The 16,364-nt window shown below is 42.6% G+C and overlaps 3 protein-coding genes across 9 annotated transcripts; 2 read left to right on the top strand and 1 right to left on the bottom strand.

Moving 5' to 3' along the window:
• Window positions 1–1,017: 1,017 nt before the first annotated feature.
• LOC130518549 (major histocompatibility complex class I-related gene protein-like) lies at window positions 1,018–6,396 on the bottom strand. 5 transcript variants are annotated; one of them, XR_008948070.1, is made up of 9 exons: window positions 6,173–6,395; window positions 4,295–4,561; window positions 3,887–4,165; window positions 3,330–3,656; window positions 2,990–3,094; window positions 2,830–2,850; window positions 2,642–2,715; window positions 1,618–1,948; window positions 1,018–1,559 (listed from the first exon to the last, which is right to left on the bottom strand). XR_008948070.1 is itself a non-coding variant. In XM_057021252.1 (8 exons), the coding sequence occupies exons 1-7, from the start codon at window positions 6,219–6,221 to the stop codon at window positions 2,666–2,668; spliced, it is 1,089 nt and encodes a 362-aa protein (XP_056877232.1). In that variant the 5' UTR covers window positions 6,222–6,396; the 3' UTR covers window positions 1,018–1,948; window positions 2,642–2,665. The 5 variants fall into 5 exon arrangements, 4 of the variants coding, with proteins under 4 accessions (XP_056877232.1, XP_056877229.1, XP_056877231.1 ...); XM_057021252.1 differs by having other exon boundaries at window positions 1,018–1,948; window positions 2,830–2,844; window positions 2,990–3,091; window positions 6,173–6,396; XM_057021249.1 differs by having other exon boundaries at window positions 1,018–1,948.
• Window positions 6,397–7,092: 696 nt separating this feature from the next.
• Window positions 7,093–10,624, top strand: tapbp.1 (TAP binding protein (tapasin), tandem duplicate 1). 2 transcript variants are annotated; one of them, XM_057021247.1, is made up of 9 exons: window positions 7,093–7,337; window positions 7,483–7,635; window positions 7,833–8,015; window positions 8,189–8,437; window positions 8,530–8,886; window positions 9,124–9,447; window positions 9,603–9,704; window positions 9,841–9,869; window positions 10,011–10,624. In XM_057021247.1, the coding sequence occupies exons 2-9, from the start codon at window positions 7,575–7,577 to the stop codon at window positions 10,020–10,022; spliced, it is 1,317 nt and encodes a 438-aa protein (XP_056877227.1). In that variant the 5' UTR covers window positions 7,093–7,337; window positions 7,483–7,574; the 3' UTR covers window positions 10,023–10,624. The 2 variants fall into 2 exon arrangements, with proteins under 2 accessions (XP_056877227.1, XP_056877228.1); XM_057021248.1 differs by lacking the exon at window positions 7,093–7,337 and having other exon boundaries at window positions 7,350–7,635.
• Window positions 10,625–10,755: 131 nt separating this feature from the next.
• On the top strand, window positions 10,756–16,204 carry daxx (death-domain associated protein). 2 transcript variants are annotated; one of them, XM_057021218.1, is made up of 11 exons: window positions 10,756–11,068; window positions 11,510–11,796; window positions 11,914–12,363; window positions 12,449–12,580; window positions 12,675–12,791; window positions 12,906–13,137; window positions 13,379–13,542; window positions 13,684–13,846; window positions 13,929–14,430; window positions 14,498–14,615; window positions 14,846–16,204. In XM_057021218.1, the coding sequence occupies exons 2-11, from the start codon at window positions 11,554–11,556 to the stop codon at window positions 14,903–14,905; spliced, it is 2,181 nt and encodes a 726-aa protein (XP_056877198.1). In that variant the 5' UTR covers window positions 10,756–11,068; window positions 11,510–11,553; the 3' UTR covers window positions 14,906–16,204. The 2 variants fall into 2 exon arrangements, with proteins under 2 accessions (XP_056877198.1, XP_056877199.1); XM_057021219.1 differs by having other exon boundaries at window positions 11,483–11,796.
• Window positions 16,205–16,364: the final 160 nt, after the last annotated feature.

The raw sequence follows: 16,364 nt of genomic DNA, 5'->3' as shown, positions 1-16,364 counted from the left end.
TCGTTTTAGTGAGAGCTGGAGGGTGAAGGTTGTGGGGGGGGGGGGGGGGGGGGGGGGGGGGGTCTCCAGTTAGAGCAAACTTAAAGATCTAAAGTGTGTGTGGCTGCAAAGGTCTGTCATTGTTGATCTAATGTTTAAATCCATCAATAATTCACTCCTTTAAGCCGGTGTGCGAGAGCTGCCCCCAACCATGACGTCACCTCCGGAACTAACACGCTCATTACCGGGTGAAGGGCTCTCTCTAGTGTCTGATCACTACAGTCAACGTTCTCACACAATTTCCTAAAACTTTTGACTCTTTCAACATTTGACCTCCGAGTTTCAGTCTGGCGAAAGTCTGAAAACTGTTGGAAAGCTGCAGCGGAGGTCTTCATGTTCCCTCAAACATCTGGAGTTTACTGGGATTCAGAGTTCTGGGTGAACACACACTTTATTAAAATAAGTCTTCACTCTCTGAACTGAGATTTTCCCTTTGATGATTATTCAGGGATCACAGGTCCAAATTAGGAACCAACAAACTTTAAACTGCAGCTTGTTTATTTTTCTGTTTGAAGAGTTTTTTTCCCAGCAGAATTCTTTTACATTGTTGCAAATTCACAAGGTCATTTTATTAATTCAGTGGGACAATTTTACAGCCAGTGAATGAAAAACAAAATAACAATAATCAAGTGATGATAATAAAAGCATTAAGAAATAGAATCCATATAAAGATTTGTTACTAAAAAACGTCTCAATATCTAAAAGCTCGTGTGTTGCTGGTGTCTTGTTGACATCAAAGTGATTTATTACAGAATAAATCCACCAAGATTTTGTATTTTCAACCACTTTGTCTGGTTAATGAATAAAAGTTAGTGAGCATTTCTTTGGGTTTGGACACATTTCTATCTAACAAAGATCCTTCACACCAGTCCATGAAGTCCTGAAGGACAAACTGCTGGACACACACTCACAATCACAGGGTCATCGACACCTTTGATCAAATGATATAAAACTAATAAAACACAAAGGGAGACTGGATGGAACTTAGTTTAGCCAGCAGTTAAACTCATTTATTACATATTAAATGAATCAGACTAAAACTGTGGTTCAACAGAAATAAATTAACTTTAAATCTAACCAGAGATAATTGGGAGAGCTGTCAACTGATCACTACCTGGTGGTGAGTTGGATCAGGTGGGGGGGGGAGGGGGGCACCGTGCGGACCTGGCAGGCCCAAATGCTTAGTGAGGGTCTGTTGGGAACACTTGGTGGAGGAACCCGTCAGGCTGGTCTTCAACTCCCACCTCCGACAGAGCTTTGATCATGTTCCGAGGGCGGTAGGGGACATTGACTCTGAATGGGCCATGTTCCGCTCCGCCATTGTTGAGGCGGCTGTCGCAAGCTGTGGCTGCAAGGCCGATGGTGCTGGTCGTGGCGGTAATCCCCGTACCCGCTGGTGGACACCAGAGGTGAGAGGGGCCGTCAAGCTGAAGAAAGAGACCGGTACCGGATGGCTAAGCGGGTTGCGGCCGCGACAGTCGCAGAGGCAAAAACTCGGGCATGGGAGGAGTTGGGTGAGGCTATGGAGGAAGACTTTCGGTTAGGGTTAGGGTTAGATTCTGGCAAACTGTCCGGCACCTTAGGGGCGGCAGGCGGCAACTCGCCCACACCGTGTTAGGTGTGCGGGGGGAGCTGCTGACGTCTCCTGGGGCAATTATCCGGCGGTGGAAGGAATACTTCCAGGAGCTCCTCAATCCTCTGGCTAGGATACCTTCCGGACGCCTTCCTTTAGGGGTGTTCCGGACATGTCCCACCGGGAGGAGGCCTCGTGGCCGGCCCAGGACTAGGTGGAGAGATTACATCTCTCGCCTGGCTTGGGAGCAGCTGGGGGTCCCCCCGCAGGAGCTGATGGAAGTGGCCGGTGAGAGGGCTGTCTGGGCATCCCTCCTGAAGCTGCTGCCTCCGCGACCTGGATCCGGATAAGCGGGAGAAAACAAAACGAAACTTGGTTCGATCATTTACATTTTTGTCAATAAAGAAACTAAATGAAACTAAACTAAAATAAAACTTGACAGATCAGGAGCATCACAACCTGAAAGGAATCAAAAAACTCACCAAAACAGGGTTGGGGATTTTATTGAAAAGCAAAAACCAGCTTTAATCTAAATCTAAAGCAGCAGAAAACTCCTGCAAACATCTTAAATTTGTTTCCAACTTCAACTTTCATACAACACAATCAGGAAATCATTCTTTTTCTGCCCTTAAATTATGAGTTTACACAACAGTTAATGTGAACACATCATCCAGAGATACATTATTGATTGACTAAAAGCTAAATAAAGACCCAACACCCCCATTATTAAAGGTCACGCTCATGTTTAAACCCAAATGATGACAAGAGTGATGATTTCTGGTTCTTTCTGGTTTAAATCAGTTGATTTTAAATGAATCAACTGAACTTTAAATGAACTATAAATCAGAGCAAACACCACAGTTTTGTACTGAATAACAGCAAAGATCTGATAATTACAGCCTCTAACGTGTCTAATGGTTAATAAGCTGTTGTTAAACCAGAATATTAATTGTTGATCCAGTTTCACCGGAGGAGCAGCTCAATGAATCAAAAACAAGTATAAAGCTGCTCTAACATGAAGCTACTCACCCTCTTCATGCTGACGGTTCTCCTTTAGATTGGATTTGGCTTCAGTGGCTCCTTGACCTCAGAGTGACCTTCAGCTGTAAGGTCAGAACAAAGATTCTTAGAGCAGAAACCACAGTTACACACAATTACTGCAAGAGAAGTTCAGCAAACACCAGAGAAAATCCAAATGTGATTCAACTTTTACTCACGTTTGGTACATTTGCCTGCAACTGAGAAGAAAGTCGATTAGCTTTGCTGCTTTAGATCTTTGACAGAGATTTTATCAACGTTTTCTTCTTCTTTTGTCATTGAGACTAAAGCAAAAGCAGAGTGAAGGATTAAAGCTCTGCTTCCATCTCCATCTCTCACCTTTCTTCTTCCTGTAAAGGAGGAAACCAACGACGGCGACGAGAACGAGAGCCAGAACAGCAACTGCAACAGCAGCGATGACGGCCGTGTTACTGGGATCCTCTGCTGGAGAGGAAACAAGCAAAACCATCAAAACCAGCACAGATGACAAAGACTAAAGAAGATCATCTCCAAATCTGTTCATCTGTCTGAATTATTTAAGTGTGACGAGAGCTGACATCTTTGGACGTTTGCTTGTTTGAACATTTGCTATTCCTGCTCATGTTCTGTAATTAGATCCTGTTGACTAAAGAAAAGAAGAAATATTCCTCAGACAGTAAAATCAGAGTGTGCTTCTCACCACCATCTCCTCTGACCCCAGGCTTCCCCCAGTTGGTCCTGATCTGGTTTTTGTCCAGTGTTGTGGTGATTTCCTTCGCTCCAGACAGCTGAAACACACACTTGTAGCTGCTCCAGTCTTCAGGTGGGACTGAGGACACTTTCAGGTCAACACTCATCTGGAAGGTTCCGTCAGGGTTGAGGAGTATCTCTCCGTGGTCCACGTCCTCATGGAGCTCCTCTTCACCTTTCCTCCAGGACAGTGTGGCTCTGTCGGGGTAGAAGCCTGTAGCGTGGCAGCTGACAGGAGAGGAGGGGGTCTTCTGGAGCAGAGACACTGACGGCAGCTCTGCGGGAAAACAAAATGCCAGGAAATTTTCATCAGAACATCTGGAATTAAAAATTACAGTCTAAACAATTCATTAACATAATATTCATACATCAAGGAAAACATCTATACAAAATGAAGCTAAATCAAAATAAGCTTCCTATTACAATACTTATATTGAAAATATTATTAAAAATAAAGTAAAATCAGCTTCTCGTCCTCCTTGAATGAACCAGGTCATGTGACTCTACCTGTTCTCATCAGTGAGCTCTTCCCATAGTTCACATACTTCTGCAGCCAGTGAATGCACACTTGGGTGTAGTAGAACTTCTGTTGTTCTATCTGAGCATCATCCTGATCCCACTTGTGTTTGGTTTTCACAGCCTCCCGTTTTCCAGCGACCCAGATTCCTTCCTTCAGTTTAAATGAGATAAAATCTGCTCCATCATAACCAAACTGATCAAATCCATTCTTCTCTCCAGTCTCATCATCCCACTCACAGCCACACATCTTCTGGATTATGTGGACACCTGAGAGACAGGGACAGGGACAGAGAGACGTAACATTTTATTGAGGTACATGTATGTGTGTGTCTCTGTAACATCTGGTAAAACAAATACACGCAACACAATAAATTTGTGGACAAACATGAAACAAACCTCTTGTTTGATTGAAGCGCTGCTCTGCAATTTCCATGTTAATTTTCAAGGTCTGCTGGGTGAACAACAGTGTCTGTGTGCTCTTGCTCCAGTACTGAGGATCATCTGCTGTGACTTCCTTCATCCACTCCTGTTTGGGCTGAGCTCTCCTGGTGTTGCTGTCATAGCGAATGATTGGAACATCATCAACCAGCCCAACAGCCACAAACTCTGGGAAGTTTGGAACTCCAAAGGATCCAGTGTAGAAATACTTCAGAGTGTGAGTCACTGTAAAGTAATTGGTATAGCTTTCAAGATTTTGTAAAAATAATCAAAATTTCAGAAAATTGTGTTGATTTCGGTTGCGACATTCAGATGGTTGGGTCACACTTTGGCATGAACAACATGAAAGCATGGATCCATCCTGCATTATGGTGCTGGGGGTGTAATGGCCTTTTTTGGCACAAAAGAAAGAGGAGAGGGGGAGATTAGCAAACATGCTACAACTGATCGCTACATATTTCCATAGTGATGGATAATTAAGTAAAACACGGTGGCTTCGTTGTTTGCAAAATATGTGACTCCTTTGTTTGAGCTCTTCTGCAGCAGTGCAGCAAACTAACATCAACTTCGGCTCAATTCAATCACCATCTATACATGGTCAGTGCTTTTAATCTTTAAACCTTTTATCTGTAGGGCACTCTGTGTTACATTTCTTCTGTGAAAGGTGCTATTCAAATAAGATAAAATTAAAGTTAAGTAAAGTTAAGAAAGTGGGGAGGAACCAAACAAAAACAGTGCCAGCTGCAGTTCGCAGGACTAACTTGGCAACAGGTCTTTGCATAGAGTCCGATGCTGATGTTCCAACTCCTGCAGTTGGTTCAGTGGTTCAATGAATTATCCTTTTGTTTTCTGTGCAATGTTAATGACTGTTACTGATGTTCTCATATCAATAGAAGAAGCAGAGGAAAAGGGAGGTTTCAGTGGCCTGAAGAAAAACCCCTGTGCTGCTCAAACACTTGCTGATGATGTGAGTTTCCTTTTGAAGGTCTTTACACCTTCGGAGGTTAGTTTCTGTTTCTCTAAAGATGAGTTGCTGTTTTTTGATAGTCTTTGACACAAACAAACAGACACACAGTAGTTTTAATTGTTGAAGAAGCATAGGATGTGTGAGCTTATATGTTGCGTGTTATATCATTCGATTATTTTTATACTGCTAATTAAGTGTTTGGGTTAAAATTATGATTCCTTCCCACCACTTCTTGCTCACCACCAGAAACACCCCCCCACCCGCTAGATACTAACACTGAAAAACCACTGATCTGGTTCCTACTGACCTTTCTTTTTTTTTTAAAGTTCAATTTGAAATTATTTCTGCTCATTATCAGAAGGTAAGTCATAAAAGTAATCTAGCAAATCCAGTTTCCTTCCCAGCAAAGGCTGTTCATCAAACATTGCAGATGTTAACTCTTGTTGCCACAGGAAGAAATGATTGTAGGTTTAAAAATGTGACAGGTAAGGTTCAGTATTTTACTGTGTTACTAGAGAAAAGCAACCCAACACACGTTTGTGTAAGAACCAGTTAGTTATGGTGGTTTAGCAAGTACGGAAGAGTATTGGGTCCACCCATGAAAACAAACAAAAAAACAAACTGAGAGGAGATGTGTGGCCCTAACGTCCTCCAAGATAATTTAATCAAATTGCTTGTTTGGGTTTTTCAGAAAATAGTGTTGCCATGAAGAGGAGGTGATTTAGCAAAGAAAATGACCACAAACAACCCATTTGTTAAAAAAACAAAACTTTTTAACGCGACTACGCCCAAAATTACAAAGGATTTTCTTTTACTTCCTCAGATAAGCTTAGAAAGTTTAATCTTAAAATGTAGAAATTATGACTGACCTGCTGATGTCAGGTGGAACACGACTGTCAGCGACAGCACAACCCTCATTTTAATGTATAGAAAACATACTCTAAAGCAGAATGCGCATGAAGTGGCGGCTGTAGCCACTGGGACGAATGAGTCTCTTAATCTTGGTTTCTCCAGCTCTCAAGAAGCGCTTCAACCAATGAGAATTGGTGAGAGAGAGATAGAAGCGCGTCACGGGTGGAAGACCAAAAACGAAACTTTCGGTCAAAATGGTAACTTATGGTTTATAATCGTTGTGCAACATAATTTAAAATAACATATGCAAGGATGAATAAAAGTATAAGTAAAGTGCACAAGTACAACCACGTAAAATCGCTTTGGTGCACTTAATACATATTGTGTAAAGGTTTGAAAATAATAATAAACATTCATTATCTGATACAAATAAGCGTCATTTGTTTTCAAAATTGTATAGAAGTTATTATTTTTTAAAAGAGGTCACAGAGCCTATAGAAATCGAAGAGATAAATGTAGTAACAATCGAAGAGATACATGTAAAACGATAGACACGCATAGTTAAAATTACCCTTTCCATAAAGGTTATAGTGCCTCTACTGGAGAGAAGCGGTCGAGCAGCTGTGGCTGTTTCTGGGAAATCACGTGATTGACAAGAAACGTTATTGTTGTTATTCATCATTGGTTATTTTAGTCACAGGGAGATCCAGCAGATCTGTGGGATAATCTCAGGTTAGCTGCACCAACTGGTCCTGTTTGATTCCTCTGTAAGAACATGCCTGAACAAACACCAGTTCTGCAAGTTCTAAACAGAAACACAAGCATTATTAGTAGTATTGTTGTTGTGCTCTTTTCTTTAAAGCATTTATTGGTTCCTTCACAGATTCAAGGTCTCTTGTCCTCTGTTGACCTTTCAAGAGAACATCCTGTTGACTACAGGAAGCTTTTGCAGCCTCACGCGTCCCTGTACTTTTTGTTGTCTCTTTTGCTTAAATTGTACTTCACTTATCATACACACATTAACCTAAGATAGGAATGAAAAGTAAAAACAAACAAGGTTGGGTTCAAGTCGTGGATTATTACTTGTCAGAGATCGCCCTCTAGCGGTGCAACTGGAAACTATCTTTAAACCTGACCAAGCGTGGTACAAGAAACAAGTTCCGGGTAAAGAATTGACTTTGGGTAATAATAATAATAATAATATCTATCCATTCATTCTTGTTGGTTCGCTCAACATCGATTATATCGCCATTATTCCGAAAGTGTGAGCAAAATTTGCTTTCTGTCTTGCTTGTCCTCGTCGCGTCGCTGCGCTTGAAAATGAAAGTAAAATCAAACAGGAACTGAAGGGGAAAACCGACAGTTCGAAAGAAAAGCAGCGAACTGGCAGCACCTGGTACCAGAAGAAGACTTTTAATCATGACTTACTTCTCTACAATCTATAAACTGTCCCTGGTTGCAGCAGTTTGCTTTGTACAAGGTAATTTTGAATGTTTTCGCGGTATACCGGTAATAATTATGTACCAGCCTAATTTCATACAACCACTTGTTGCCCCTTTTAAATTGAATGCTTTTCTTTTCTTTTGTGACAGATATTAAATTGCATTATCCTGTCATCTGTCCGTTTCTCACAATGTTTACCACTGTATGCTGATTAAACACGTGTCCTTTGTACAGCTGAAGACAGCCGCTGTCCGGTGTTGGAATGCTGGTTTGTGCAAGAGAAAACAGGTCGCGGAGGAGGTCTGACTGCGGCTGTGGACCAGGAAAGATCCCTGCTCCATGTCAGTACTGGTGCACACAGTCAGACCCAAAAGGTTCCATCTGACATCAAGCCTGAGAGAATCTACTTTGTAACTGGTGAGTTCAGGGGAACATGGTGAATTAATGTCTTAAAATGTCTTCTTAAACCTTCTTATTTTTGAAAATGGGGTTACTGTTACAGTTTAGTCCACAATTCGGCCTGTTCTTGTGGTTTCTGTTTTACAAAGGTTTGCACACAAGTTAATATTTGTTAAAAAATTTGTCCTCAGATCCAGCGGGCTCCTTCTGCCACCAGTCTCTGGACCCTCCCAGGGGCTCAATCGAGAAGCCCTCATGTGAGACCAACCCATTCCTGCCGTACCCCTCCTCCCTCAAATGGGCAGCGTCGCTCACAGATTCTGAAAGGAGTCCCCACTACTTGCAAGCTGATTGGTTTTCAACTTCCATCCTGGGCACCAATAAAGAGCTGGCCATCTCTGGGATCATGCGAGCTCCCACAGCTTCTAAAGAGCTCAGTGGTAACCAGTGATGTCACACATCTCTTCCACTAATGAGCTCTGTTATCTTTTCTGCTAAATTTGTGAATTTGTTTTCCCTTCTGTTCCTACAGTGATCCTGAGCACGACCACTAAAACAGTTTCAGTACACACCAGGCTGGGGGACCCAGTGCGGTTGGATTGCAGCTTCTGGGTCGACCCCTCCTCACCTCTGTCAGGGTCTGGGTTTGCTGTTGAGTGGCGCTACCAGTTCAGAGGGAAAGGACGGGTGGTTCTGGCTTATGACGGCAAGACAGACCACCTGGCTGATGATGATGAAGGGGCCACTCTGGACTTTGATGGGCTGCACAAGCGGGGGAATGCATCTCTCATCCTGCAAAAAGCCGAAGTCCATCACTCTGGGATGTATATTTGCACAGTGTTCCTGCCATACCTTTCTACCCAGGTGACGATGGAGCTCGAGGTTGTAGGTGAGGGGTAAAGTTGAATTTTCTGTTGTTTGTTTTAAAAGGCAGGAGACTTCAGAAAGTTGTAATTATGTTCTTCAGAAGAGACACACACTCACATTACCAATTCAATTGGGGCTTATAGAAAATAAGCACAAACAGGAAGGCCACATTTATTTAACTGTCATGTTTCCATTACCCATGGGATTGAAAGACTTTAACATTGACCCACTGACATATTCTTTGTCTCCCTCTGCTCAGAGCCTCCATCCCTCGCCATCCACCCATCCCCATTGCCTCTCACTGTGCCTGGCCAAATATTAACTGTTCAGTGTGATGCATCTGGCTTCGCTCCCCTCTCTCTGACACTGAGCTGGCAGTACAAAGATGTCCATGGGAAGACCAAATATTTGGGATCAGGCAGAGTAACTGGCCACAAACAGGCGTGGGATGGAACCTACAGCCAGAGCAGCCGGCTGGAGCTTGATACTGCCACCATAGACCTGAGCAGAGGAGGAGAGCTCACCTGTGTGGCTGAACACCTTGGTGGTGCACGGCAGGCCAGTGTGGCTCTCAATATGCTGGGTAAGTGGTGACAATATGGATATTTATCATTCGTAACAATATATTCACACCACACCAGAGTCAGTGACCAACTAATGGAAGTTATGTCGTTTTAGTGAGATCAACAACTAAATGTGTGCACATAAGAATTTACTTTTGTTTTTTGTCTCATTCAGGGTTTAGTACTCCCACAATTGAGGACTCGATGGCCATGGTTGGTGTAGCACTCGTGCTGTATGGTCTTATCAAATTCATCTCCTGGACCTTCACCAGCTCAGGTAGTAAATTATCCAAAAACAAAAATTTTAAAAAAAGGCTGCAACAAACAGTCATAGGAAGTTTAAAGTTCAAAATAAAGAATATAGGATACATGAGGTGAGAATAAAATTTTGTCTTTTATTTTACTTCATTCAGGCTCGGGTGAAGCTGAGAAACCAGAAAAGGTAATGTTTACTGAGTATTAAATATGTTTTCTGAATATCCTTGAATGTAGTTACCACCTTGCTGCTCTGTGTCTATTCTGTCACCTGCAGCTGCTTCTGTGTATTTTTCTTACATTGTTTTATAACACACTTTTCCAACAGAAAGACAAGTGAAGAAGAAAGGCCCTCCTTCAGAAGTGTCACAGAACTACCAAACATTCCGTCTTAACAACTGGAATTGGTGTTCAGGATGGTGGGCAAACTTTTCTGGTTTTGTACATACAGTATGTACAACAACGACAACAACAATAACAGGAACTGAAAATTGTAATGGACCATTGATGATTTTATTGATTAAAAAGGGCTTCTGGTTTAGTCTTCTAATAGCCAGCTTATAACTATTTCTATTTTGGCAAAGAATGTTAAATCTCAATCCAAAAGGTTACTCGGTACTAAATAAAATATGAAGACAAAACCATTAAAATGCCCCATAACAATAGTGTAAAGATTTATATACACACATCCTCAGAAATCTTTTGTACATATAAAGACAAAAAGTTGTAGTGGTTTTCTGTTCAGGGTTGTGGAAGACTAATGCTCATATTATTTTAGGTTTGTTTATTTTTTTTAATCTGAAAACGACACAAGGAATAAATACAGAAAATGAATCTGTAGATAAACTACATTTTATGTGAAACTATTTTCCCCTTGTTATTTAAATATCCTGAGAAAGAGGACATTTATTAAATGAAATAAAGTTCATTTCATTCAGTTCATTTCGTCTCCTGCGCTGTTATACAAAATAAACAGGAAGCGTTTCGTCAACTGGGGGATCTCTACCAATGACAGACTGGAGTCATCAGCCAATCAGAGACGACGTTACTCCACCAATGTCGACCAATCAGAAACATTGGTCTTGTGTAGCCTTATGGTCTCCAGTGCACAACGCGTTAGCTAGTTAAGCATCGTAGTTTTAGTGAATGGAAATGTAAGATAATAGAAAATTAGATTAAAGTATTATTGCGGATCTATTCACTCCTCAAGACTTTGTATGGTGAATGGTCTGCAGGCTGATTTTTTTTTTACTCAATTCGTTTCACTTACCAACCGCTAACTAGCTGCGAAGTGCTAATACAGGCTAACACGAAGGGAAATCTTTATAATGCGTCGTGGAAGAACATTAACTTTTGTTAGGGCGCCAAACATCTTTTGAACAAGAGGTCGGTATGTGTGTGTCTATACTGTCTTGTGTGACAATCCAGTTTTTTGTTTTTATTGCGCTTTCTAGAAGTTGTGTAGTTAACTTCTCGGGCTGTTGTAACAATAGAAGCAGATTTGCTTCCTCATTACTTTTAACCGTGATCAGGTAAATTCTCAGCGAAGGTATTGATTATATATTTTCGTATAACATTATACTCCCTTTTAAATATAACTTATTACATTTAATCTAATGTAAAACGTTTTTATACACCCGCGGTTAATAATTTTACGTATCAAAATGTTTTCGTTTGTAAGTGCTTATATGAAATTATATTTTGGTTAGTTTTTCTGTATGAAAATCCTGAAGTCGGACTATCCTAAATGAATGTTTGCACACATCTTGCATTTCTGGAATACTTCATCTTGTATTTCAGCTGTCCTGCTTCTCACCATCACTGTAGCTTTCTGGGGCAGCAATCACCATCATCATCAACACCATTTTCCGATGGCGGTGGCACCCGCCTCATTGGCTGATAAGATCATCGTCCTCGACGGTGACGATGAAGACGAGAGTCTCAAAGGCACCTGCTCCGTTTCCACCTCGTCCAATCAACCTCAAGCAGCAGCAGAAGTCTTCCAACCCGACGTGCAGCATCCTGTCCCCTCTCACATTACACACTCACCTTTCGCTTCAAATAAAAAGGAGGCTCATGTTTTGCAGGCAGAGAACCAGCGGCTTTTTGCGGAGGTGAGCTTAATTACACCCAAAATAATCAGCTTTTTTTAAAATATGAATGAAAGCAATTAGACTACTCTTTCTGTTTTTCTCTGTAAAATATACGTCCTTCTTTCTCTTTCTTCCCAGTTTGTGGCTCACTGTTCGGCTGACACCATGGACTGCCCCGAGGTCTTGGCCTACCTAGAAACCAGGCACTCCAAGGCCTCTCCTGAATATCTCTCATCTGTAGAGTTTAGGAATACACTGGGACACTGTTTGACTCGTGCTCAGGCACATCGATCCAAAACATTTGTCTACATTAATGAATTGTGCACTGTACTCAAGCAGCATGCAGCTAAGAAAAGGCAGGTTGTCACCAAAGTTGAGACGGACCCCTGCACCGCAGCAGCGGTTGCATTCCAGTCTACCTCACCATTGCCCAAAAGCAATGACGCAGGATTGAAAGGAGAGGGTGACACGATGAACGTGACGGCAGACAACACGCTGCTTTCCCCTTCAGGGCTGCAGAAGAACAGTGAAGATGTAAATGAGGAACAAAAGATGGATAAAAGGACGAAGAAAACCTCTAGGAAACAGGTGTGTGTTTAACACTGTTTTAGGTAATTTGATTGATATTTGACTCCTAACTTTGTTGCTCTTCACCTTTGACAACTCTTCACAGATAGCGTACCTGGAGAACCTGCTGAAGATGTACAATGATGAGATCCACCGTTTGCAGAAATCTGAGCTGAGTTTGGATGATCTGGATTTGGAGGATTCTTCTTTCGTCCAGGAGAACAAGCTAAAGCGCAAGGTCAGTCCGAACCATAGAACTGTGGCTGGAAGCAGAGCAGTCAGGATTGTCATGGGTTATTTCACCTCATTCTTTTCTCTTCCAACCTTTTCAGTTAATGAAGATTTATGAAAAGTTGTGTGAGCTAAAAGGCTGCAGCACACTTACAGGCAGAGTTATCGAGCACAGAATCGCCTACAGCAGCACTCGGTACCCTGAAATCAACAAGAGGGTGGGTGTTTTTATCAAGATCTGCCTGTCTGTCTAATGGAGAGAGATGTATGTGTGTGCATCTCATACTTTCATATTTATTGCTTGTGGCTGAGTTCTGTTTTCCTCCCACCAGATCGAGCGGTTTATCAACAGTCCGGAGGCTCAGAGGAACCCTCCCGATTACCAAGACATCCTCCAGCAAATGCTACGTACAAATGAGCGTTACAATCTTTGTTTGAGCAGAAAACAGCTGAACCAGATGGCCAAGGAGGCTTTCAGGGAGGTGGGAACCCGCATCCAGGACAGACGTCACCTGGATCTGGTGTACAACTTTGGCTCCCACCTCACAGACACCTACAAGCCTGGTAAGAGATGAAATTCATTCTTCAAAGGAGCACAGAGCAGTTTCCTCAAAACCAAAACTAAGCTTGTTGCCCCTGGACTGCCACTAGTAAACAGTCCATACTTACATCATGTGACTGTATGTACAATAGCAGGTTTAATACATTTATTCCACTCCTCCTGGATCAAGTTCACTTGTATGATTATTGATTTGAAATGTGGGCATTTGTCTCTGAACTACTCAGTTTTTGTCCCCATCCACAGCCAGTGACCCGGCCCTCTTAGATTCCTCACTCCTTCGAAAACTCAGGTCCAACAGAGAGGTTTCTGTGTCCCGTCTTGAGGAGGTAATCTCCAAATATGCCAACAAACAAGAAGACACGGAGGAACTGGAGAGGAAAAGGCGACAAGAGAAAAAGGAGAAAGGGGTAAGAAAACATCTGTTCTCTTCTGCTCTCAGCACCTGAATCTTTCTACCTTTGGAATACAGGAATTCCCGGGTTTCCCTCATTGCAGATGGTGAAATGCCTTACAGGTATACAGATTGACTTTGAACCTTTTATTTTCAGGATTCCAAATCTGAAAAGGAAGGAAAAAAAGAGGTGAACGGGGTGGAGGAGCAGCAGAAGGAGGAGGAGGAAGAGGACGAGGAAGAGGATGACGAAGAGGATAACTCTTCAGATCCAGACATTGAAGAAGAGATCCAGGCCAGTGCTCAGCAGGATGGACCAGGTTCGGATAGACATGTTGAAATAAGATTAAAATGTTGACAGTAAATTCAAATTTCCTGTCGATAATTCTGGTCTCTTTGCAGATGAGGACAATGAAGACGAAGATGATAACAGCAGCAGTCAACTGTGCAATGGAGCGAGCAACAACGGTCATACAGGGGAGGCCTTTGGGAACGTTTCTGCAGGGGACGACGAGAGTCTGCCAGATGATCAGGAGCCTGTCACCAGTGCAGTCAGCCCTTTCTCCAGTGAGAGCAAGTCCCAGAAGTCTCCCCTGTCAGACGTCCCCTCGCCTGGATGTAGTCCTGGCCACCCTGAGTCCATGCAGACGCCCAAGCCACCATCTAACTGTCCGGTCGTGGAGTCAGAGGAGCTCGTAGAGTCCCCTTGTGTCGGTCCGGAAATCACCCCGGTAGCCGAGAACGGGGCAGCGTTGCCCCTCTCGCCAGAGGTGGTTGTGGATAAATGTTGCGGACGGTCGTGCAACGGGACGTCGCCGCCGCCTCTCAGTCCCAGAGTGTCCAGCAGCCACAAGAGAAAGAGGGAGCCCGCTGCACCAGACAGCCCCCAAACCGCTGACGACAGGTATAAGTAACGCTTTAGTCTCAGGAATGTTTTACTGGTGCATAATCATATCCTGATCCTTTGCTAGTGAGGTGGAAATCCCTTTGGATATGGGCGTGTCTTGCAGCGGTTCTCCACAGCAGGTTGAGTCCATCCAGGCCAACGCAGCAAGCCCACAGCTGACTCCACCTCCGAAGAGGAACAAGGTGAGGAGGATGCGTGGTGGACTTAAATCGAGCTAAGGGAGGCGGTCACAGCTTGTTGACAGTTTCATCACCTTTATTTGGGTTTATGTATAAGGGTGAGACATTTAATCTCTTTAGAATCCCAGGAACCCTTTCACAGCTTTGTTTTGATAGTGTTCTCCTGCTTTACGTCTCACACCTTGACTTGATTTTACCGGCTCGTCCTAACTGCTCTGCTGCCTGTATTTCAGGTCAACGTGGCCACTCAGTGCGACCCAGAAGAGGTCATCGTCCTCTCAGACTCTGAATGATGATTCTCTCACACTTCACTTTTGGGGTTTCTCACTTTTTCGTCATCCATTTAAAGAAGAAGACATTTTTCCCTCTTAAAATGTTTACGTTGAGCTGAGGAAATGCATGAATACAGTACTGTGAGCTACTGGATTACATGTTAACCCAAAATAAAGGACCTGAATAAAATACATTTACATAACATCCAACAGAATAATGGTCTGGGAAGCTCAGATATCCACGCGGGTACTGAGTTCTCTTCTTCCATCTCAGAACACGGAGCTAAAACAGGTCTGCTCACGTCCATTGTTGACAATGTGAGGTGGACGGAAACCCAGTGCCTGATCACTGGACTCGTCTGTGCTGGAACATTATTATTACTGCAAACCGAGGTTGGTTATTAAGACATTGTAAGGTGAGAGCTCTGCTGATTGTTTGGATTTATATTGATTTTCCATTTTTGTACAAAGGCAGGAGGGTGGTGGACTGGCGGCTGTATTTATGGGCTTGTTGGCGGATTGTGTTTGGTGTAAAAGCATAGATTACAGTCATGCTTCAAGTTTTGTCCCCCCCCCCCCCCCCCAAAAAAGGATATTTTTACATTTGCTGGGTTTATTTTGGTTTTTATTTTACAGTATGTCGGCTTTAATAATTTATGGATGGATATTGGGAAGATGAGCACAAAAGGCCGCTGCCACCCAGCTTATAAGTGATAAGATGCTCTTCGCCGTGTCTCAACCACGTGGTTGGGATACGGCGCCCATATTTTCTTTTAAACGTTGAATCGTTTTTATTTGCTGCCAATCAAATGATATTAAAATGTTTTCAAATCAGCAATTTCCTCTAACTCCTGCTAATTAATGCATGGGTTGGTCAGTATTGTAGAGTAGTTGCTTTATTAAATCAATCAGTATGTCCTTTAGAGCAGCTTTATCTGTTGTTAAACACGACAGCCAAAAGAATTCCTGAATTTTCTGAGGGTCTCTGCTTTGGAATGAAGTTTGCTAAACCTTTAGATGACCAGTTTTAACAAGCGTCAATGAGATTTCCTTTGGTTTTTCAGCGGTTTGTTCACAGGTTCAAACACTCCGTGCCATTGACATTTAAACGCTTTCTAAAAATGTTCTTTTCTTTTTACCTCGCGATGCATTATTTTTAGCTCCTAAGGTTAAAAAAAACCCCAGACAAATTTGTATTTTTTACTGTTTGTTTTCTACAGGGTGGAGGTAGAACGGTGTCATTGCGGCAGCAAAGTGGTTCATCCTTAACTGTGAAGTTTTTTGTATTTGATAAAATAAATTCTAATTTTCTAAGTAAAAGTGTTGTTGGTTTTCTGCTGGGAACGTCCCTCAGAATTCATGCACAAATTTAAAAACGTACACTTATAAATAATGCACGTGCACGCCTTTATCTTGCAAACAACCTTCGTTTCCAGGTAAATTAGACACCACAGCAACCATCCAAATGCTGCCTGATGAC

Source organism: Takifugu flavidus, chromosome 21 (genome assembly GCF_003711565.1).
Source record: "Takifugu flavidus isolate HTHZ2018 chromosome 21, ASM371156v2, whole genome shotgun sequence".
NCBI classification, from domain to species: Eukaryota; Metazoa; Chordata; class Actinopteri; order Tetraodontiformes; family Tetraodontidae; genus Takifugu; species Takifugu flavidus.
Note: the sequence above shows the minus strand (reverse complement) of the source record. Positions and strands in the feature narration are given on the sequence as shown.

Excerpts from the sequence above, each read along its gene's own strand:
- LOC130518549 (XM_057021249.1), bottom strand. The coding sequence starts at position 6,221 with ATGAGGGTTGTGCTGTCGCTGACAGTCGTGTTCCACCTGACATCAGCA. Across the intron at positions 4,166-4,294 it reads GCGCTTCAATCAAACAAGAG|GTGTCCACATAATCCAGAAG; the intron begins GTTTGTTTCATG and ends CCTGTCTCTCAG. Across the intron at positions 3,095-3,329 it reads TGGGGTCAGAGGAGATGGTG|CAGAGGATCCCAGTAACACG; the intron begins GTGAGAAGCACA and ends TTTCCTCTCCAG.
- daxx (XM_057021218.1), top strand. The coding sequence starts at position 11,554 with ATGGCGGTGGCACCCGCCTCATTGGCTGATAAGATCATCGTCCTCGAC. Across the intron at positions 13,543-13,683 it reads AAGAGAAAAAGGAGAAAGGG|GATTCCAAATCTGAAAAGGA; the intron begins GTAAGAAAACAT and ends TTTTATTTTCAG. Across the intron at positions 14,616-14,845 it reads CACCTCCGAAGAGGAACAAG|GTCAACGTGGCCACTCAGTG; the intron begins GTGAGGAGGATG and ends CCTGTATTTCAG.
- tapbp.1 (XM_057021247.1), top strand. The coding sequence starts at position 7,575 with ATGACTTACTTCTCTACAATCTATAAACTGTCCCTGGTTGCAGCAGTT. Across the intron at positions 7,636-7,832 it reads AGCAGTTTGCTTTGTACAAG|CTGAAGACAGCCGCTGTCCG; the intron begins GTAATTTTGAAT and ends TCCTTTGTACAG. Across the intron at positions 9,448-9,602 it reads TGTGGCTCTCAATATGCTGG|GGTTTAGTACTCCCACAATT; the intron begins GTAAGTGGTGAC and ends TGTCTCATTCAG.